The 19137-nt window shown below is 30.2% G+C and overlaps 1 protein-coding gene across 1 annotated transcript; it reads right to left on the reverse strand.

The window, feature by feature from the left end:
• Positions 1-1743: 1743 nt before the first annotated feature.
• On the reverse strand, positions 1744-15597 carry LOC126740728 (MFS-type transporter SLC18B1-like). The gene is made up of 10 exons (XM_050446877.1): positions 15163-15597; positions 4198-4402; positions 4067-4140; positions 3865-4012; positions 3741-3809; positions 2875-2965; positions 2683-2819; positions 2433-2626; positions 2279-2374; positions 1744-2220 (listed from the first exon to the last, which is right to left on the reverse strand). Exons 1-10 carry the CDS (start codon positions 15294-15296, stop codon positions 1893-1895), a joined length of 1476 nt encoding a protein of 491 aa, XP_050302834.1. The 5' UTR covers positions 15297-15597; the 3' UTR covers positions 1744-1892.
• Positions 15598-19137: the final 3540 nt, after the last annotated feature.

Here is a 19137-nt window from a genome sequence, read left to right on the forward strand (position 1 = left end):
TCTTAAATTTTTAGTGTATTATTTTAATACGTAATTTTGTTAAAAAGTGCTAAAAGTATTGCTGTATCTTAGGAATCAATAACTGCTACATTTCGCCAGTTTGTTTGTCAATTGTCAATAATCTTAATTTGTAGTGTAAGTATTTAAGGAAGTTTTTTAAAAAGTGCTAAATAAGTTATAAAAGTATGTCAATAATTACAACATTTCTGCTGTAAATTAATAATTACAACATTTTAGCCACCAGAAATCAAGATATTCAATTGCTTATAAGAGTCAAATTATTTTAGTTCTTCCAGACATTCCAGTGAGAAACATGTTGATTTTGAGTGTATAAATTTTAGTTATTTTTTTTAAAGTGCTAAAAGATCCATTAAAGTATCTCAAAAATTAATAATTACAAGATTTTAGCTACTAAAAATCAAGATATTCAATTGCCAATAAACGACAAGAATAATAAAACCTCATAACTAAAAATAATATGCAACCACACATAAAGAAACCAGGAAGTGAATAGAAAGAAAAAACAAAAATATGAAGGTCAAAACTATGAGATGATCGAAGTGAACAGGTCAAAACCAGCTTCTTACAACAGCTTGAAAAGCTGTTAAACAGAGAATCACAGGAAAAACACACTAAAAATAAATAGTAGGTCACAACAAACAGAATATATATAAAAGAAGTTCGAAAGACAAGTAAAAAAAATTAAAAACTTAAAGGATGATATACCATGAGACAAAGGTAAATAATTACACAGGCATCAACTAATTAGTTTGATATAGAAAGAAGAAACAATACTAACAAAATAGTAAAAAAGCATCAATCATAATACCAATTTACAAAAAAGGTAACGAGTCAAAGTGCTCAAACTATAAGGGAAGCTCATTCATCAATATGATTCCTATAAAGCTATAAAGTTCTAATATGGGTCTAGATATATTAACTCCATACTCAGAATACGTCCTAGGCAAATATCAGGCAGTTTCAGGAAGAACATATCCACTATTGACCAACTTTTTACATTCAGACATGTACGAAAGAAATGATGGGAGTTTAACCGTACTATCCATAATCCATTCATAGATTTTAATGAAGCATACGACTGCATTGAAAGGTTCCAAGTATGCAATACAATGACCGAATTCATATTTTCATGAAAACTTATCCAGATGACGACAGCATGTATGGAAGATAGAAAACCTAGAGTGCTCTTCTCTAGGATAGTCTTGGAAACATAACATTCAAGCAGATCTCACAAAAATGAGTACAGTTCTTTGGAATATTTCATAAATAAGTACTAGCGATATTTGCAAACAACTTATTAAAGTTTTCTGATCAAATGTTTATTGTGGCTTTCTGATTTTTTCTGATGTTCTCTCCTGAACTCGCTTTTCAGTTCTCCTATTTCTATCTTACCTTGGTCTTCTAACTTTTCCTCCTTATTTTTAAAGGTATTGATTGCATGATCCTATTTGCATTGGATCAGCTTTGGAGCATTGGATCAGATTTCTCCTACCACTAAGAACCTTAAGCCCAGTTTGTTCTAGCCACTTTGACTTATGGTAAACGCTTCTATATAATTCACTCCCAGTTGTGCTAGTTTTCCTTTGTAATACTTTCAGTTTTGTCAGACTTTGCACAACTGTGTTATCGTCATTCTTAGTTATATTAAAAATCGCACCCATTACTTGTTCATCAGAAGAAAAAGAAGCCGAAGAGGAAGCTTTTATAATTAAATAAAACTCCTTTGAACTTACGAAACTGGATTTATGAAATTATCACAATAAATTAAACTTAAGAACTATATACAGAATGCCATTGTCTATTTTAAAACTAATATTTGTTAGTGGTCGAGTTGTAATAAATAACTTAAATACTGATTTAAAAAAATAAACCTATAACCTAATATCTTCAACGTCTCTATCGACGTTCTCCTCATCGGCCACATCACAGTATTTGCACTCGATGTGATAAATTCCATTTTCCACGTAAGTGACCTCAACCGTTTTCGGTTTTCTGCGACTCATCTTAAAATATAAGAGAGCACCGCATGCGCATATGAAGTTTAGAAGCGCATACACCGAAGACGTTATAGGAAAATCAAACTTCTCCAATAAAAACCCTCCTGAAATAGGCCCAATCACTTCGCCTAGAGAGTAAACTGAGGACCACAGTCCTGCTACTACGCTGTGCGTACCCAGATTCTCTTGAAACCCATTTTCCCTGCAAAAAAAATTATAATTATTAATAAAATACCAACAATGCTTAAATTCCCACTTACATGGCACTATCCAATATGAATTGATAAGTGGGAATCAGGGACATAGCTATGAAGATACCTAGTGCAGAGAGTGCAGCCGCATTCAAAGGAATCGAGCTAGAATAAGATAACATCAGTGTTATAAATCGTTTCTTGTTTTTTGCATAAAACTTACTCTTCTAAAAACGTAAAAACTGGCGAGGGTCCCATAAAAAGCAGCACCACCGAGCTTCCAAACAGTCCAGTAGTCATCAGCCAACTGTAGTCCCTAAATTTCTCGCTCATCCATCCCCATAGGGGACTAGTCACTCCATAAGTTGCCGAGAGCAGCAAGAACATCAAACCCACTTGGCTAGAGCTTAAGTCATACTAAAAAATTCTTGAAGTGCATTTTTTCCTAAATATAGAACCATTGAGTACCATACCGCTCTAAGATGGGGTTCCAAAGTGGGGTCCAAATAAGAACCCGTCATGGATGTTATCACGATGATACCACAAGTGATCAGTACAGGCCATAGTTTAAGTAAATTTCGAAAAGATCCACTTGTCTCCACCTCATTCTCTGGAAATGTTGATTTATAAGTTAAAAGTATGATGGTAAGTTATTGGGAGCTTACTCTTAGGTTGGGAGAGTAGGTAAGCATTTAAAATTGCAATGAAGATGGTTGTTACTCCTACGACGTAAAATGGTAGACCGAACCCTCCTATCTTACTAGAAAAAAGGAAGATAGATAAATCTATATGTTATGCGATGGATAGGATTAAAAATTTGTTTTTAAATTGAACTAATTAATGCAAATCTTTAGTAGTTTCTGAAATAGCATCACTTTCTCATAATTGCTTTGCGAAATTCTCTTTAGAGATTCTGTTTTTGTAGAGATGTATGTTTTTGCTTGAATTGAGGATAGAGGGAGAAAATGAAAAACTTCCTCTTTTATGAATTTTCTTGTATTCTTCATTCTAATGGTTCCAATGGTAGGGCTACTCTATATTTTTCTTTACTTTGGATCTTCCAGATTTTACGACCTCTCTCCATCTCACACTGCAGACATTAATTCCTACTACTGTTTCACATTGAATCACCTTAAACTTCGTTCTTATTTACATTTGAATGAACTAGAGGTTAAAAAGTGGTCAAAAAGGACCTGGGTATTTGGTACAAGCTTCCAGACATTATACTAAAATTATGCAATTTATCCAATTGAAGAGTATGACCACATCTATCATCTTCATCTATATCCACTTCAACTATGGTCACCCTGTTTATCACAAGACATAATAATAATAAAGTCCATCATGCGTAATACGACACTTCGAACTGCATAAGTTGCATTCGAAAACCCATTAAAAATTCTATTGTTATGATTTCTTACGAAAGCCCCATTATACAATCATTGTTTGTTTATATTTATGTGACCATAGATCAGTTTTATTCGCGTCAAAACCTTGATAAATAAAATTATTATAGTAATGGATATCTTACCGCGTATAAAACCCCTCCTAGTCCTGGGCCTGCACTTAAGCCTAAGCCAACGAATGTTTCCAAGAGTCCCTGTTGATAAAGGCTTTTGTAGAGGATGAATGCATATTGTAAGTTAGGAACTTACCCTTACAGACCCGGCATTATCAGGGAATATATTGATGATCAGTACGTAGGAAGCTGTAGAGTATGCGCTTGCTCCTAAAGCTTCTACAGCCCGGATACAGAACGAGGCAGTGACGAACCATGTGTAGTCGTGTATCCTATCCACAAGTCTGCAATTGTCATTTCAAATTAAAAAGAGTGACTGCGGAGTTACTTGTACTTACCCGAATATAATACTGGATACTCCTGATACCAACAGGCCTGAGATAAACATGTATTTTGCTCCAAATTTCGGAAGCTATTGGAGGATTTGTTTATTGAACGTGAAGGTTTTGGAAGCAGGATGGGTACTTACGATTTTTCCAAATATGGGCGAGGTGAGGAAAACTACTAAAGCGTATGCGCCGAATACTAATCCAGAGAGGGACTCTGGAACACCCTTGCTCGCACTCTCTGCCGGGTAAAATGGTGAAATGATCGACATGGAGCAGACGCTCATGAAGTCTGCAAGGGCCAGCATCACTAGGGAGACTTTTTGGGTGCATGTGAGGGTTTTTTTCCTAGAACAGTACAAGTTTTCTTTAAGGGATTCATAAAAATAAAATCACAAGTGCTCGTCAAGTCAGTTATTTATTTGGGAATGTTTTTTAAATGTATTTATCAAGTGGTGAAGAAAAAGCATTGCAAGCAGAAATAATTGTTGATTTTGACAATATGGCCATTTACAAATAACAGTTATGATAATTGACTCAATGGTAAATAAAGTAATTACTTAACAATTTCTTGAAGTACTGGTCTCAGTAAGGTTGGCTTCACATAAGGAGCTTTTCCAGAGAATTTGGAAAACAAAATAGTCTGGAAAAGTGAATAGACGACAAATTTCATAGGCCATTTCAGTGGATAAATTAATAGTATTCTCGTCCAATTCTACTTGCTTTAGTAAGACTTTTCAAGATAGCGTTACTGTTGACATAATTAACATTGAAAATTGAAATATATTGCTGCAACTAATACGAGGCAAAAAAGTGGGGTTGTGTAAGAAATTTATTAATAATTTCTTGATTTTTATGTCAATATGTCATTGGCTGGTACGCAGAGTAGGCTAAATAGCAATTGTCATTCGAATTTTAGGTAGGTCACGTACTTAAAAGTAAAAGTAAGAAGAAAAAAGCAATGCTAAAGTCCTGGGCTAACTTGGATCTAATCGAAGGTATTTAAATTGCTTTTCCAGGGAATTTGGAAAACACAATAATCTGGAAGGGTAAATAGAAGTCAAGTTTTAAGGATTATCTCACTTGAAAGTTAAATAGCTTCCATGTTTCCTGTTTTATTATGCCTGTTCAAGATAGTTGAAGAACTCTGTTATTTCAAAGAATACAGTGACAAGATTTTAAAAAATTATAAAATTTATAATATTTACTTAGGTGTTAACGAAATATATAAGAATAAAAAAGTACTAAACTGAAATAATTGAAACCTCATTCTGAGTAATTTAAGCTCGATTAGGTGCTGTTCATTAAAAGACTTTGAGGAAATATTTAAATAATTAACCAAGTTTAATTAGGCTTTAATCAGAGGCACTTAAGGAGCTTTTCCAGAGAATTTGGAAAACAAAAAGGCCTGGAAAATTGAATAGGCGACAAGTTTCATTGGCGAACTCAGTGGACAGTTAAATATTGTTCTGGTCCATGTCTACTTTGCTTATTAAGACTTTCCCAGATAGTTTTACTATTGAGTTGAAAATTGAAATATATTTTGTTACAAGTAGTACGAGGCAAACAAGTTGGGTAGTGTAGACAATTTATTAATATGAAACCTAATTTTTAAGTTAACTTTGTTTGACAATATGTCATTGATTGATAAGCTGAATCAATTGTCACTCGGATTTCAGACCAATCAAGTATTTTGCCCATCAAGCAATTAAAGGAAAAAGTAAAAACTTAAATCCTGGCCAAACTAGGATCAAATTAAAGTTATCTAAACTATCTTTCCAGAGAATTTGGTCAACAGAATAGTCTGGAAAGGTGAATAGAAGTCAAATTTCAAGGATAGTCTCAATGGTAAGTTAAATAGTGCTTAGGTCCCAAGCTTCCTAGTTCATTATTCCTATCCAAGACCATTTTACTCTTATCATTTTTACCAATTCTTTAGTTCTAAGATGAGTGAAAGCAGAAAAACTTTTTATTTCTGTTTTATTTTTTCTAGTATTCCGTTATTTTAATTCTTACCAGGGTATTACCTGAGGTATACAACTAGAACAGCTTAGACTGTCAAATTTGCAGTTTAAAAAAAATTCTTTGAGGTTAACTATTGATCCATTATAGGATTAAGTAGATAAAAAAAAGTAAAACTGAAAATCTGGCCTGACTGTAATATAATTAAAGGTGCCTAAAAGGCTTTTCCAGAGAATTTGGAAAACAGAATACTCTGGAAAAGTGAATGGATATAACATTTTAAAAGTGCTGTTAGTAGAAAGTCAAATAGTGTTCAGTTCCAATGCTACTTGTCTCATTATGGCCTTTTAAGATTTTATTTTTGAAAATATTAATTTTTTAAACTTTTCCTTCTCTATCCCGCATTTTTGACAATTACTATTTGCTTTATATTAAAATTATATTTTTCGGGCATATTTGGCTCAAGGAATGAAACAAGCATAATTTTTAACAATTTTGCAGATGTATGATGCGTAAAAAAAGAGAAACAACTATTTTCTTTATATTTTTTTAATATCTATTAAGGGCAAATTCTTAATACTATGTTTATTACATTACTAAGACTCTTACCTAAGTCAGAATCTGAGATCAACTATCAAGATCTAATTCTAGGTTTTGAAACTAGTTTTCCAGAGAATTTGGAAATCAGAATAGTCTGGAAAGTTGAATGGAAGTGATATTTCAAAAGTGATATTAGAGGAAAGTTAAAAAGTGTTTAGGTCCAATGCTACCTGGCTCAGTACAGCATTCCTTAAGGGATTTTAAAATTTATTTATTAATATTATTAATTACATAGTTAATGAATGCTTTTTAAATAATAATAAGATATAGAAGAACAAAAACGTAGACCTTAGGTATCCCTAGGAAGAACATGCAATAAAATCCAAGTTCAGCTAATAAAGTTGCAGTCTCATTCTCAGTAATTAACTCTAAATGACTATAAGTTTATCAAAATTTAATATTTAAAAAATTAACCGGAACTGTCGTGTTAAAATTTCCAGAAAATTTGAATGTCATTCTTTGAAACGAGGTTGGAGTATCACGTTAAAATAATGATCACTTCCTCCAACTAATGATACGCTTCTACATTTCTGGTATGGACGACCTTCTCAGGTCATCTTGTAGTTCACGACGATTTAAATATGTCGAAACATACTTAATTAAGCAATAATTAATTTGTTAGTCTGCGTGTTTGGACAGATGTCGCGATATTGATTTTTATAGCGTGTAACAAGATATTTGTAGCTTGGACTTGTATGGACAAGATGACGCTAATTTATTTAGGAATTTTAAGAGTTAAATTAATTTTCTGTTTGATTTTCTCGCTCAAACAGGATTTAACCTAAATAAGTTCACCTTTAATCATCCAGGTAAATGTTATTATTCGACTGTCACGTTGACAGATGACTTTGACATTATTGCCATTGACAAATAACAGAAGTGACAAATGTTTTAATGACAATTGACATTATTCCAATGGTTCGCTCAAACCAAGCTTTTCATTTTATTTCGTTAAAATGTAAAATTTTTTCTTTAGCATAATCAATCCAGGGTTACATGCTCTAGAATTATTTATGGATATATTTATGTAGGATCTATCTTTAAATATTGACAATTAGTCAGTTGACTTTGACATAATTGCCATTTACAAATAACTGTAATGACAATTGACGTCTAACAGATTTAACATTAAGAAGTTTAAATAAATCTCACCAGGGCAAACACAGGACGATGTCTCATCTGTTACCGACGGAATCGAGAGGCGCGAAATTTAAATTTACATGGTTTGCCTTTATGTGTTATGTCATAATAAACAATAGGTGTATTTCATATGAACTATAGTCTTTACTCAGGACTTGAAATAATGATCCTGACAGATGGCGTTTGAGTTTGACATTGTTGAAGTGAAGGCGGCTGATTTTCAGCTGAAGCTATGTATAAATTGCAAAAGAATGTTTACTTATCAGTTAAACTTTAAGCGTTTTAACCGGCCAATTAAATAAATTGAGGAACCAAAGAATTTTAAACGAGATAAATGCATAATTGCCGCCATTATTAGACCATATAGTAACATCAACCCACACACTTTATTAAGTATTTAATAATGCGTGTATATTCGGTTAATATGGCCCCGAGGAACAGCGGAAAAATAAAAAAAAATTTAACCGTTTATTATGAAAATTTAATATTTTTAATGTAGTGCGTACTTTATGTAAATAAACTCGATGCGAGAAAAAACACCGTGAAACTATTAAATAATCAAGTAATTAAGGTTAAGTACATGTTTGTGTTTTGTCTTGATTAAAAAAAATAGTAAATCTGTATATTTATTAATCTGATTTGGCAAAATATTAAATTTAAAGGATGTTTTTAAACATAATGGATGCTTGGTTTAATTTCATAGCAAAAAGTTATTTTTTTTTTAATAATTTTAATATTTACTCATAATTTTTAGGTTAAGCTTTAAAAAATATATCTTTTTCATAATTTGCCTTGATTATTTCTCAAGGAGAAATTTAAAAAAAATGTAATCTTGTTTATACTTTTATTTATTTATAACCTAAACTGTCGCAAAATGACAGTTCATGGTCCTTCGAGCCGGATCGATCTTTCAGCGTGTCAATAATATACAGTTTTTGACTATAGATATATATACTATATTATATATCTAGTGCATGTTTTATATCAGCATTTATTATATAAATGTATCTTTCTAACGAGGGTTTTTATTTAAAAATATAATACTCATTCATTTAGTCCAGGTAATTGAATCCGTCGTTGACAAATGATAAATGACAGCTGACATTTGACTTTGACATTTGACAAATAAGAGAATGCTTGAAAGAAAGAAAGAAACTTTTGAGGAAAATAACAAAATAGCTTTAAATTTTTAAGAGAAATAGGAAAACGGCTTTATCTGTCTACAAAAATGAGAAAAAGCTTGAACTGCCTTGAATATTTAAAAAAAATAATGTCAACTGACTGAGAGTATAGAGCAAATGGCTTCAGGTAGCCTAGATTAAATAAAAAAGTAGCTTCAACTGCTTTGAAGCAATAAGAGAATATGCTCAAATACCTGAGAAAAACAAATAACTTTAATTGCTTAAGAAAATTCATAAAATAGCTTTAACTTTGATGTTGTAGAGTGTGATTTGAGATTTTGCTTGATTCTTTACCTAGAATTTTATATCAGCATCTGGAAAAATGAATTCATGACTTAAAATTTTGTTGGTACTTGGACTGAGAAAAATACAGAGATTTCAATTTTTTTTGAAACAAATAAGAAACTAGCTTCAACTACCTCACACTCGGTTAAAATAATAGAGAAATTACCATGACATTGATTAAGATTAAAATCGACTTAAAATTTGAAAGTACGAGAAAAATAAAGTGACTTTAAATCTTTCGAAATAAAATAAGAAGATGAAAAAAGTGAAAAAATAGCTTCAACTGCCTGGAAGATATCAGAAACTAGCTTTAAATGCTTGTAGGAATACGAATATATAAAACTGCCTCACACTTATTAATAAAAAAATATTACCATGACTTGTAAGATAAAAATCGACCTATAATTTGATAGTATGAAAAAAATTTATAGATAGAAGAAAACCGAAACTAGCTTCAATTGCTTAGAAACACTAAGAGAATTGCTTACCTGCTACACTTCGTTAAAGTAATGGAGAAATCGCTACGATTTTATATGAAATTAAAATCTAAAATCAACTTAATTTTTGATAGTATGAGTAAAAATTAAGTGACTTCAACTGCCTGGAATAAATGAGAAAATATCTTTAATTGCCTAGAAGAAATCAGAAATTGACTTCATTTACTTAGAAGAACGTCACACTCCATTAAAGTAATGGAGAAATTACCATGAATTTAACCGAGAGTAAAATTAATGTACTAGCTTTAATTGCTTGCAAGAAAGAAGAAAGTATTTATAACTATTCATTAATTAACGATAAAATTACCAACTTTGACTACTTTAACTACTTGAAAAAAGTGAAAAATAGTTTTAATGGCCTGGAAGAAAATAGAAAGTAGCTTCAATTTATTGACAGAAATGAGAGAAAAGTACTCTCTTCAGAAATCGGAACTTTGATAGTATGAAAAAAATAAAGGGATTTCAATTATTTGGAGTAGTAATATCTTTAACTGTCTTAGACCAATTTAAATTAATGGGGAAATTAACATGTCTTTAACGGAAAATCGACTTGAACTTTGATGATAATTATTTCATCTTAATTATTTAAAAGAAATTAGAAAATGGCCTTCAACAGTCAAAAATAAGAAACTAGTCTTGAATAAATAAGAAATGGGCATTAACGGCTTGAAAGAAATAAGAGAATATATTTTACTGCCTTAGACTTATTTAAAGTGTTGAAGGAATTGCCATGATTTTAACTAAGATTAAAATTACCTTAAACTTTGATAATATGAGAAAAATACAATGACTTCGTTTTCACAGTTGTCAAATAAAAACAATAATAAATTTTTTTTTGCCAGTTACGTAAAGTTCTTTTCATTTGCAGGAGAGGGCGTTGAAGTGATCGACAACCGTGTCGCAGTATGTCGCGACGCGGCCAAGGGGCTGTGTTGCCGGACCGTCCAACCATTTCTCGGAGACAAAGTTTGACTGTTGTGATATAATTGAGAGCGAGAGAGATACAGTATGAATGTCGGTTAGTATTTTCTCCGGTGACTTTTTCATTCTTAGAGGAATAAAAAAATGTATTGCACCCCTTTGTAAATATTTAGTATACGTAGGTTCATACGGACAAAAATTTAAAAAAAAATGAAAAACTCGCAGTTTTAAGGGAGTTAATGCTGATTATTCTTCTTATATACATAACGTTCTAAAAGTTTACTAGGTCTAAAAAATTATATTCTATAACAAAAATGTCGTTATACGTTTCAATTCTAAAAATTACACCTTATATACATCGAGAACACGTTTTTGATTTTTTTTCTGAAAAAAATCTGTACGGAAGCAATCATTATTGGAAGAAATAAATACAAAAGTTCTTACTTGGCAACAACGGAACGTCCATGTAAATTTAGCCGCTAGTAAACGCAAGACGCATTGGTTGACGGTTGACAGGCGTCATAAAATCGGTTTGGCAGTGTTGTCAATTTTTCATGAAAAAATATTTTGTTTAATTAAAATCTTGAAAGTGTATATCGGTATTGCTTGAGTTTGATGTGCAGTGACGATATTTTTTGGGTTACTTTCAGGCACTTTTAGGTCATTTTACGTTATTAAACATCTTTCCTTTTCCTTTTTTCTAGAAAGTTTATGCAAATTAATTATTTCTAGCTTCTACCATTAGACAGTTCAAATTCCTTTCCTGATAACTTATTCAGGCAGTTAAAGGACTCATTCTGAGTTTATTCCGAGCAATAAAATTAACAAAATACCAATTCATATCTAGTTTTAGGTCGTTGACGGTCAATAATATATTAATTAATTATTTCAGGCAATTGAGGGATAATTTTAATTAAAATGTCTAAAATTTAAAAAATTCTACATATTAGTAAAATAAATTTTATCTTAAAGGTCAATTAAATATGAACTATTTTATTATTCCAGATAGTTGAGGTTTAATTTTAATTAAAATCCTCGACTGGCTGGAATTGTAAAACAATCGTAAAACACTTTAACGTCATTAGGAAATAAATTAATTATTCCAGGCAATTGAGGCACAAGTTTAATTAAAGTACTTTAAATGTAAAAAGTTTACAAGTCAAATGTCTAGAAACGTAAAATAAATTTGAACTTAAACATGGAATAAAAATTAATTAATTAATTAATTATTCTAGGCAGTTAAGGTTTAATTCTAATTAAAGTGCCTCGACTGCCTGGAATTTGAAAATAATTTTAACTTTGATGTCGTTAATAAATTGATTAATTATTCCAGGCAATTGAGGCATAATTTCAATTAAAATACTGGAATAAGTGAGAGAATAGCTTTAACTACTTGAAATGAGTAAGAAAATAACTTTAACTGCCTGGATAAAATTAGAAAAGATATTGTACTACTTAGAAATTTCTTTTGAAATAAATTTCAACGTAAATTCATTTTTTAAAAGAAATAAGAACATATTGAAAAACTAAAGCTATTATTTTATTATTAGGCTATGTAGCAAAAAAAGGCACTTCAATTGCATGAGGAAATTAGCGACATGGGTTCAACTTCCTGAAAGAAATAAGTGAAAAGTGCTTCTACTGCTGAGGAAATAATCATAAATAAAATCGTATTCATTTCCAACTTTTCAAAAATTAATAATAAAAAGCAATCGCACTTGTTGTGAGTTGGAACAATCCACTCTTTGTTTGAATGACACTATGAATTTTTACAATTTATTAATTAATATGAACACAAACGTTAATAATCATGCATATTATATTTTTTATTACGTTCCAGTTAAATAAATTTTGAATCTTGCCATTTGAATTGTAAATCCAAAGGTCGCTCCTTATAATTCATGATTTGGAATCATATTATATATTTTAGGTACTAACAAACCGATGCTTCTTCTTATTATGAAATGTACTCATGTTATTTAGCACAATGCTGATTTTCTGTGAATGGGTTGGAAACTTGAAAGGTTTCTTTTTCTTAAGATTCTGAGACGATTTTTTTTTAGTATATGATTGCCTAATGATAAAAAATTTAAGATGTATAAATTACTTTAATTATTTATTTGAATGGCATTCAATACTCGGATAGTATAGCTATTCACACCTTCCAGTCCGCACAGGTTTCCTTAAAACTAGATGTCTTAATTTATTAATCAAATGGTTTATCTAAAATGTTGATCAATTTGAGTTCCTAAATATTTCATTGAATTAGTAGCTGTTTTATTTATACAGTCAAATGTATGTCAGGTATATTAGGAATTTTTAAGTTATAAGAACTGAATATTATATTAGCTAATATATTAATGTTATATAGAGTTCTATTAGAATTTACAGTGAGAACATTAAAATCGCGAACCGTTTCTTTAACTTGAAAACTTGCCTTCCAATGTTTCACGATTCAGATTTAACGAATAAAAATTTTCGTCATCATTTAAACAATAAATACTAATGGAGTGAGAACGATACCTTGGTAAACATCATATTTAATAATTTGAAATGAGCTTGTGGTTTCACTACTAAATCAAGGCAGTTCCCTTATACCAGCAGATTCTAATAATTTAAGATGCTTACAATGGGATCAAAAGCTTTGGCTAGATTAATGAACATGTATAGACTTTCTGTATATGATAGGATATATACAGGGTGTCTCCTTTTTCATAGGGACAGCATTGCTATCTCCTATACTATAAAAGATACGAGGGCGGTTAAATTAGAAAAAAGTTGCGGCATTTTATTCTGATTAAAAAAGTGTATTTAGATTTTTTATGCGACGTTTCGTTTTTTAGATATCATCATCAACTTTTTTTTTTAAATACGGACCTGGATTTTTTATTTTTTATTTAAAAAGAATTTTTATTTTCCTTTTCAACAATGTATAACTTAAATATCTGTCTCGACGTTTCGGTATAAAAATAGCAGCACAGTCTAACAAAGTTGAAATCTATATACTTTGATAGCAGTTTTCAAGCTTTTTTCTTTAATACGGACCTGATTAGTATTTACAAAATTAAAATACCTTTTGAATGCATATTTACCTATTTATCTTCAATATCAAACATAAAATTTTAAAACTACAGTGCCCTTTTTTTTGTGGGTAAGAAAAAGAAATTCGAAAATTTGGTATGGTTCTTTTAATTTACGAGTACTTGCTTTAGATTTAAAAGGGGAACAATAAATGTGTAAATAAAATAGAATTTTACACTTTTAATAAGAAATATTTTATTTACTTTACAAACAAATGACAAACGTGTATTAACCAAAAAAATAACAAAACAATACGATTTAACTAAAGAAACAACATTCTCTTTACATACATTAGGCAAGAAACGTTGCTGTTTTTCTTGCTTATAAAGCAGTTTTTTAGTTCTGAGAAGAACTTAAGTAGTTTTTTACAAATAACATTAATTTACACTATTTACAAAAAATTTTCGAAGTGACCCCCATTATGTTCAATGCATTTTAGGGTCCTTAATTCTAAATTCTCTATTGAGCGGGTTAAGTATTCGGGCTTTAAATCTCTAAATGCAGCAGTGACCCGATGTGTTAACACCTCCATATTATTTATTTCACTGTTATTGACTTTATTTTTTTTAAATCCCCATAAGAAGTAATCCAGAGGATTAAGGCTTGAAATTAGGCTTGAATCTTAAATTAAACCTGTCAAATAAAATAATGACTTAAGGTAACTTTTGATAATCTTTTTTACAAATCCAAGCCCGATTTCCTTTTTTTACAACAATTAAATTAAGATATTTTAAAAACAGAGCCTTAAATCAAAATTTTGCAGGAGTAATTTTTTTTCCAAATTAAAAGGAAAATCTAACAGTTGCCTTTTTTGAAATTTATCACCTCGCAGATTTGAGAGAAAAAAGAACAAGTTCCTCTATATGTTACGCCACTGGTAATTTTTTTAAAAATTGGCATCACCTATAATTGACAATTCACTACAACAACCTGCATGCGAAATTTAATTAAAATTGAGCTGGTAGTTTAACAGTTATGATAAATAAACAAATATTTATTCTTAACTTTAACACCCTGTATTAAACATTTCTGAGAGTCTATTTTTTTTTTAAATTCTCGTATCAACACGCATTATAAATAATGACGTTTAAACTGGACCACTCTGTATATATTTTCTACTTTTCAGTTATTTCGGATTTTTATGTAACGTTTCCATTGGTCAAGTTATTAACTATGCGCTATAACTTTTGTGCAGAATTCATATATTTATTAAGCTAGTTAATTTATTTTTAAAAGTTTTACAATTTTCTTTCAGGAAACATCTATTTAATTTTTTCTTCAGAATCCGACCCTTCTTCATTCTCAAACTGCTTTTACTTCTTAAAAAAACAAACATTTAAATATGAAAATCTGTTTATAATTTGCCCTTTAACTGCATGTATAATAAAACTAAAACATAAAAACCAATACTTTTTTAACAATGATAAAACTAGAAACTTACTTTTTCCCTTTTTTACTGCCCCCACAACATCCGATCCCACTAATTTTACCATCCTCCCTAGACCCATCTGCGTTAGCACGAACACTACCCTTATCACACGAACAACAAGGCAAATTACCGGTATCAACCTTCATATTATACTAATATACGTATTATTTAAACAATTCTAAGCAAAACTCTTTAACGTCTGTACATTAGGCACTTGATAAAGCGTTTTTTGATGCTTCGAGATCATCGGCACTAATTACCGAAAATGATTTAAAATGAGAAACGGAAATTGGTTTTGTCTTATATAGGGTGCACTCAGAAAAAAAAATAAAATAAATTTGTTGACCCCGTTTATGGTGTTTCTAGTGTTCGCGATAACCCTCACATAAGATTAACCGGGAATGTCGTCGGGTATATTTGTGCACTAAATAAACTAAACTTGGTAACTGTGTGGCAGTACCGTGAGCGTATATATTTTAATTCATAAGATGCGAGACGGTACCGTAGGTGGGGGTACCAAGCAAGATTTTGATTCGAAACTTATCAGCACGTGTGGGGCCTTTATCTTGTATTGAAACAGTATAAAGAGTAATTAATAATAATAATAATAATAACAATGTTTTATTTGGCTAAATTACATTTGGAAATGTTAAGCATTGTCGAATAAATTTTAATAAGCTACTTAGAACTTTTACTCTGAACATCGTTGATTGTACTGTTCTCAATTCAGGTTTTTCTGACCATGAAGCTGTATTGGCCAGATTTACTATTGACACCTTAAGCAAAAATAATTTTCGTAAATTAGCCGGATTTTTGGTAAAAAAATTTTTTTTTTGAAGTTCAAGAATCTATGCCAAACAGCTGACTGGGGTCTCTCTCTCTGATGATATCGATGGTGAGTTTTCTAGATTTGTAAAGACCTTGTCAAGTATTGCGAATAAGTCCTTTCCTTATAGACCCATCAAAATTAAGCATCATAAACCCTGGTCCACTAAAGGCTTACGTGTGTCTGCAAAGAACATGCGCTCTTTATCATACCTAAAAAAATTTTCGGACAGCATATTTCATAATTATGTAAGGCTATACAGGAAATTGTATCGAAAAGCAATAAAAGCCGCAAAAGATATTTCTTATAATAACAGGCTGGCTAATTCTGGTAACGTTGCTAAAGAAAGATGATCGACTAGCACTATCTCCTCTTCACCTGAGAATCTTAACGATTACTTTGTAAACGTGGCTAAAAACCTAATGACTACTATAAGACCTTCTCATGATCCATTTTCATATCTCTCTAATGAAAACTTACAGAGTTTCTTTTTTACCCCTGTACTAATAACAGAGCTTCAAAGTACAATAAATGAAATAAAAAACAAATTATCATCTAGTACAGATGGTCTTACTCTAAAAATGTTCTCAAATCTGCCTGATAACACCTTAAACCATCTGAGAAACCTAATTAACAAATCATTTCAAAATGGGGTCTTTCCCAACTACCTTAAGACTGCAATAATTATTCCCTTGCATAAAGGAAAAGATAAAGAGCAAGCAAAGACGATAATTTGAATCGTCCAATCGCTTTCAGAATTTTTAATATTAATTAATTGAAAAGGATGAACTTGATTTTTCTACAGAGTTTAAGTTAATGAAGGTAGTTGACAAATTGTTTATTATGTGCAGTATTTAAATTACTTATCACCCCGTGAATTATAAATATGTAGCGACATTTTTATATTTAATGGAATGATAAAACATATATGTCTTATCACCCCGTGAATTATATGTCTCGAAATATTGTTATTAAAATGGAAATACGTTAATTGTTCCCATAGCTTCTGTACTGTTTTGCTGTCATTTAAGTTAATTAGTTAAGTTTATTTAGCTTTCTACTTGGGTTTAGTTACATATTTTTATCTATAGAATCTAGTAGTCCTGAATTATTATTCATATATGTTTTAATAACGAATACATTCAATAAAATACTTTAAAAAAAATCTTTGTACACGTCGATTTATTTTTGAATTGATATTTTGTTGATATCAAATGTAAATATACAAGGTGTCGCAAAGAACTATGCCCGAACTACATATATTTTCTGTTTTTGACTATCCTACCGACTGCACCAATAAAAAAACATTGATTTCTACATGTCATATCTAATCCTACCGTTGAATAATTTTAATCCTTCATATAATTTTTATGCTTAGCTATAGTAGGAGAAAACTAGAAGACACAAGTTTGAATAATCTTCAACACTAAATATCAGAACAGAGACCCTTTAAATCAGTGAACAATCAGTTGAATTAAGGCCTCAAATCTTATTACCTTAAATTTTCGATATTTCAATTATTTATACTGTATTAATCCCTTGTCATACAACGATAATTTTTTGTGTTTTTGATAGATTAATGATCAGGCTCAAGTGCCTGGAAAATTTATTAAATTTCTTTATCGATTTTCAAAATCATTCTTGGCACTTAAACAATAATAATCGTAGATATCTGAAAAAAATATATATTATTCAGAAATTGATTTATAATAATAATATTAATTTATTCTTTCAGACATTTTGGGCATTTTATTGACCATGAAAAAAAAATTAACTACTTGTGAGTGTTTCCAAAATGAATTTAGATGTTATCAATTTTAATATTTTAACTTAATTGTATACGACAAACCAATAATTTGGCATATATTTTATTTCCTATTGTCTTTTGCTTGAAAATTTGCACAACATATTTTCTAAATTTGTTTATATCATCTTACTGGTTCAGATTTCTTAGCAAGGCAAGAAGAGGAAATATGAAGGTCAAAGTATTGGCTTAAATGGAGTAAATCAGAGGATTTATGAGTACCTTTCCAGAGAATCTGGTATACCGGATTATCTGGAAATGCAAAATGATGATATGTTCTGAAGAAAATTTTGATGGAATGCGTAAGATCTACAATATGTTAATCCAGCAGGACAAAAACTAAAATATGCAATAATAAAAATTAAAAATAATAGACTTTACTCCCTAAAAAATACTTGTTTAGAGGACATTTAGTCATAATTAAATATACATTTAACATATATTTTATTACTCTTTGTCTTTTTTCTTGCAAATGTGTTCAACCTAGTTTCTATATTTGTTTATATCATCTTACTTGTACAGATTTCTTACCAAGGCAAGAAGGAGAAATATTAAGGCCAAATTACTGGCTTAAACGGAGTAAATCAGAAGGTTTTAAAATACCTTTCCAGAGAATCTGGTATACCTCATTATCTGGAAATGCAAGAAGGAAATATGTTTTGGAATAAAAATTCGATGGAATACGTCAGATCTATGATATTTTAATCAACCAGGACAAAATCTAGAATATTGATTAGCAAAAAAAGAGACGTTATAAGATACTTTGGTCATATGGCTGATTCCTTTTGGTCTGTAGATCTCCTTTAGAGAACATCAAGGAACTTTTTTAATTAGATTAACAAGCCAATTCAATATTTATTTGTCTTTTAAAACATGTGTCCTTTAGATCATTTTAATGTCCTTAAGTCTACTGAAAAATTAATCTAATCGATAGAAAAACCTACTTAAGCTAAATTAAAGAAAAAAATTAAATTAAAACAGTTAAGTTCATTAAATATTCGAACAAAATGATTAAAAGGTCACCATGTATGTACATGTTTTTAAAAAATAAATAAATAGACCTACCCAAGCAAAATTGCACTACTGATTAATAGTTAACAATTATGTAATTTATTTATTTTATTAAGAATTACTTAATTGGCTTACTGCATCTTTTCTTGACCACAAAATTAGCATGTGCGGTAGGACTTTTCTTAATAAAATCATGTTTGCTTATAGAATGATAAATAGTTATATTGTCTTTTTTCCTAAGATATATCAGACAGATAAATGACCTCAAATAAATTATTTAAATTTTATTTACCAATAAAATATGAGCAGTTTTTCCTAACAATAAGACATAATACAATAATAGGAT

Source organism: Anthonomus grandis, chromosome 9 (genome assembly GCF_022605725.1).
Source record: "Anthonomus grandis grandis chromosome 9, icAntGran1.3, whole genome shotgun sequence".
Taxonomy (NCBI): Eukaryota; Metazoa; Arthropoda; class Insecta; order Coleoptera; family Curculionidae; genus Anthonomus; species Anthonomus grandis.

What these genes read in the sequence shown, in the direction of transcription:
- LOC126740728 (XM_050446877.1), bottom strand. Translation starts at nt 15,296, where the DNA reads ATGAAGGTTGATACCGGTAATTTGCCTTGTTGTTCGTGTGATAAGGGT. An exon ending in TAGGAGGGGTTTTATACGCG is followed by an intron (nt 2,966 to 3,740) that starts GTAAGATATCCA and finishes TTTTCTAGTAAG; the next exon opens with ATAGGAGGGTTCGGTCTACC. An exon ending in GTTTTTACGTTTTTAGAAGA is followed by an intron (nt 2,375 to 2,432) that starts GTAAGTTTTATG and finishes ATCTTATTCTAG; the next exon opens with CTCGATTCCTTTGAATGCGG.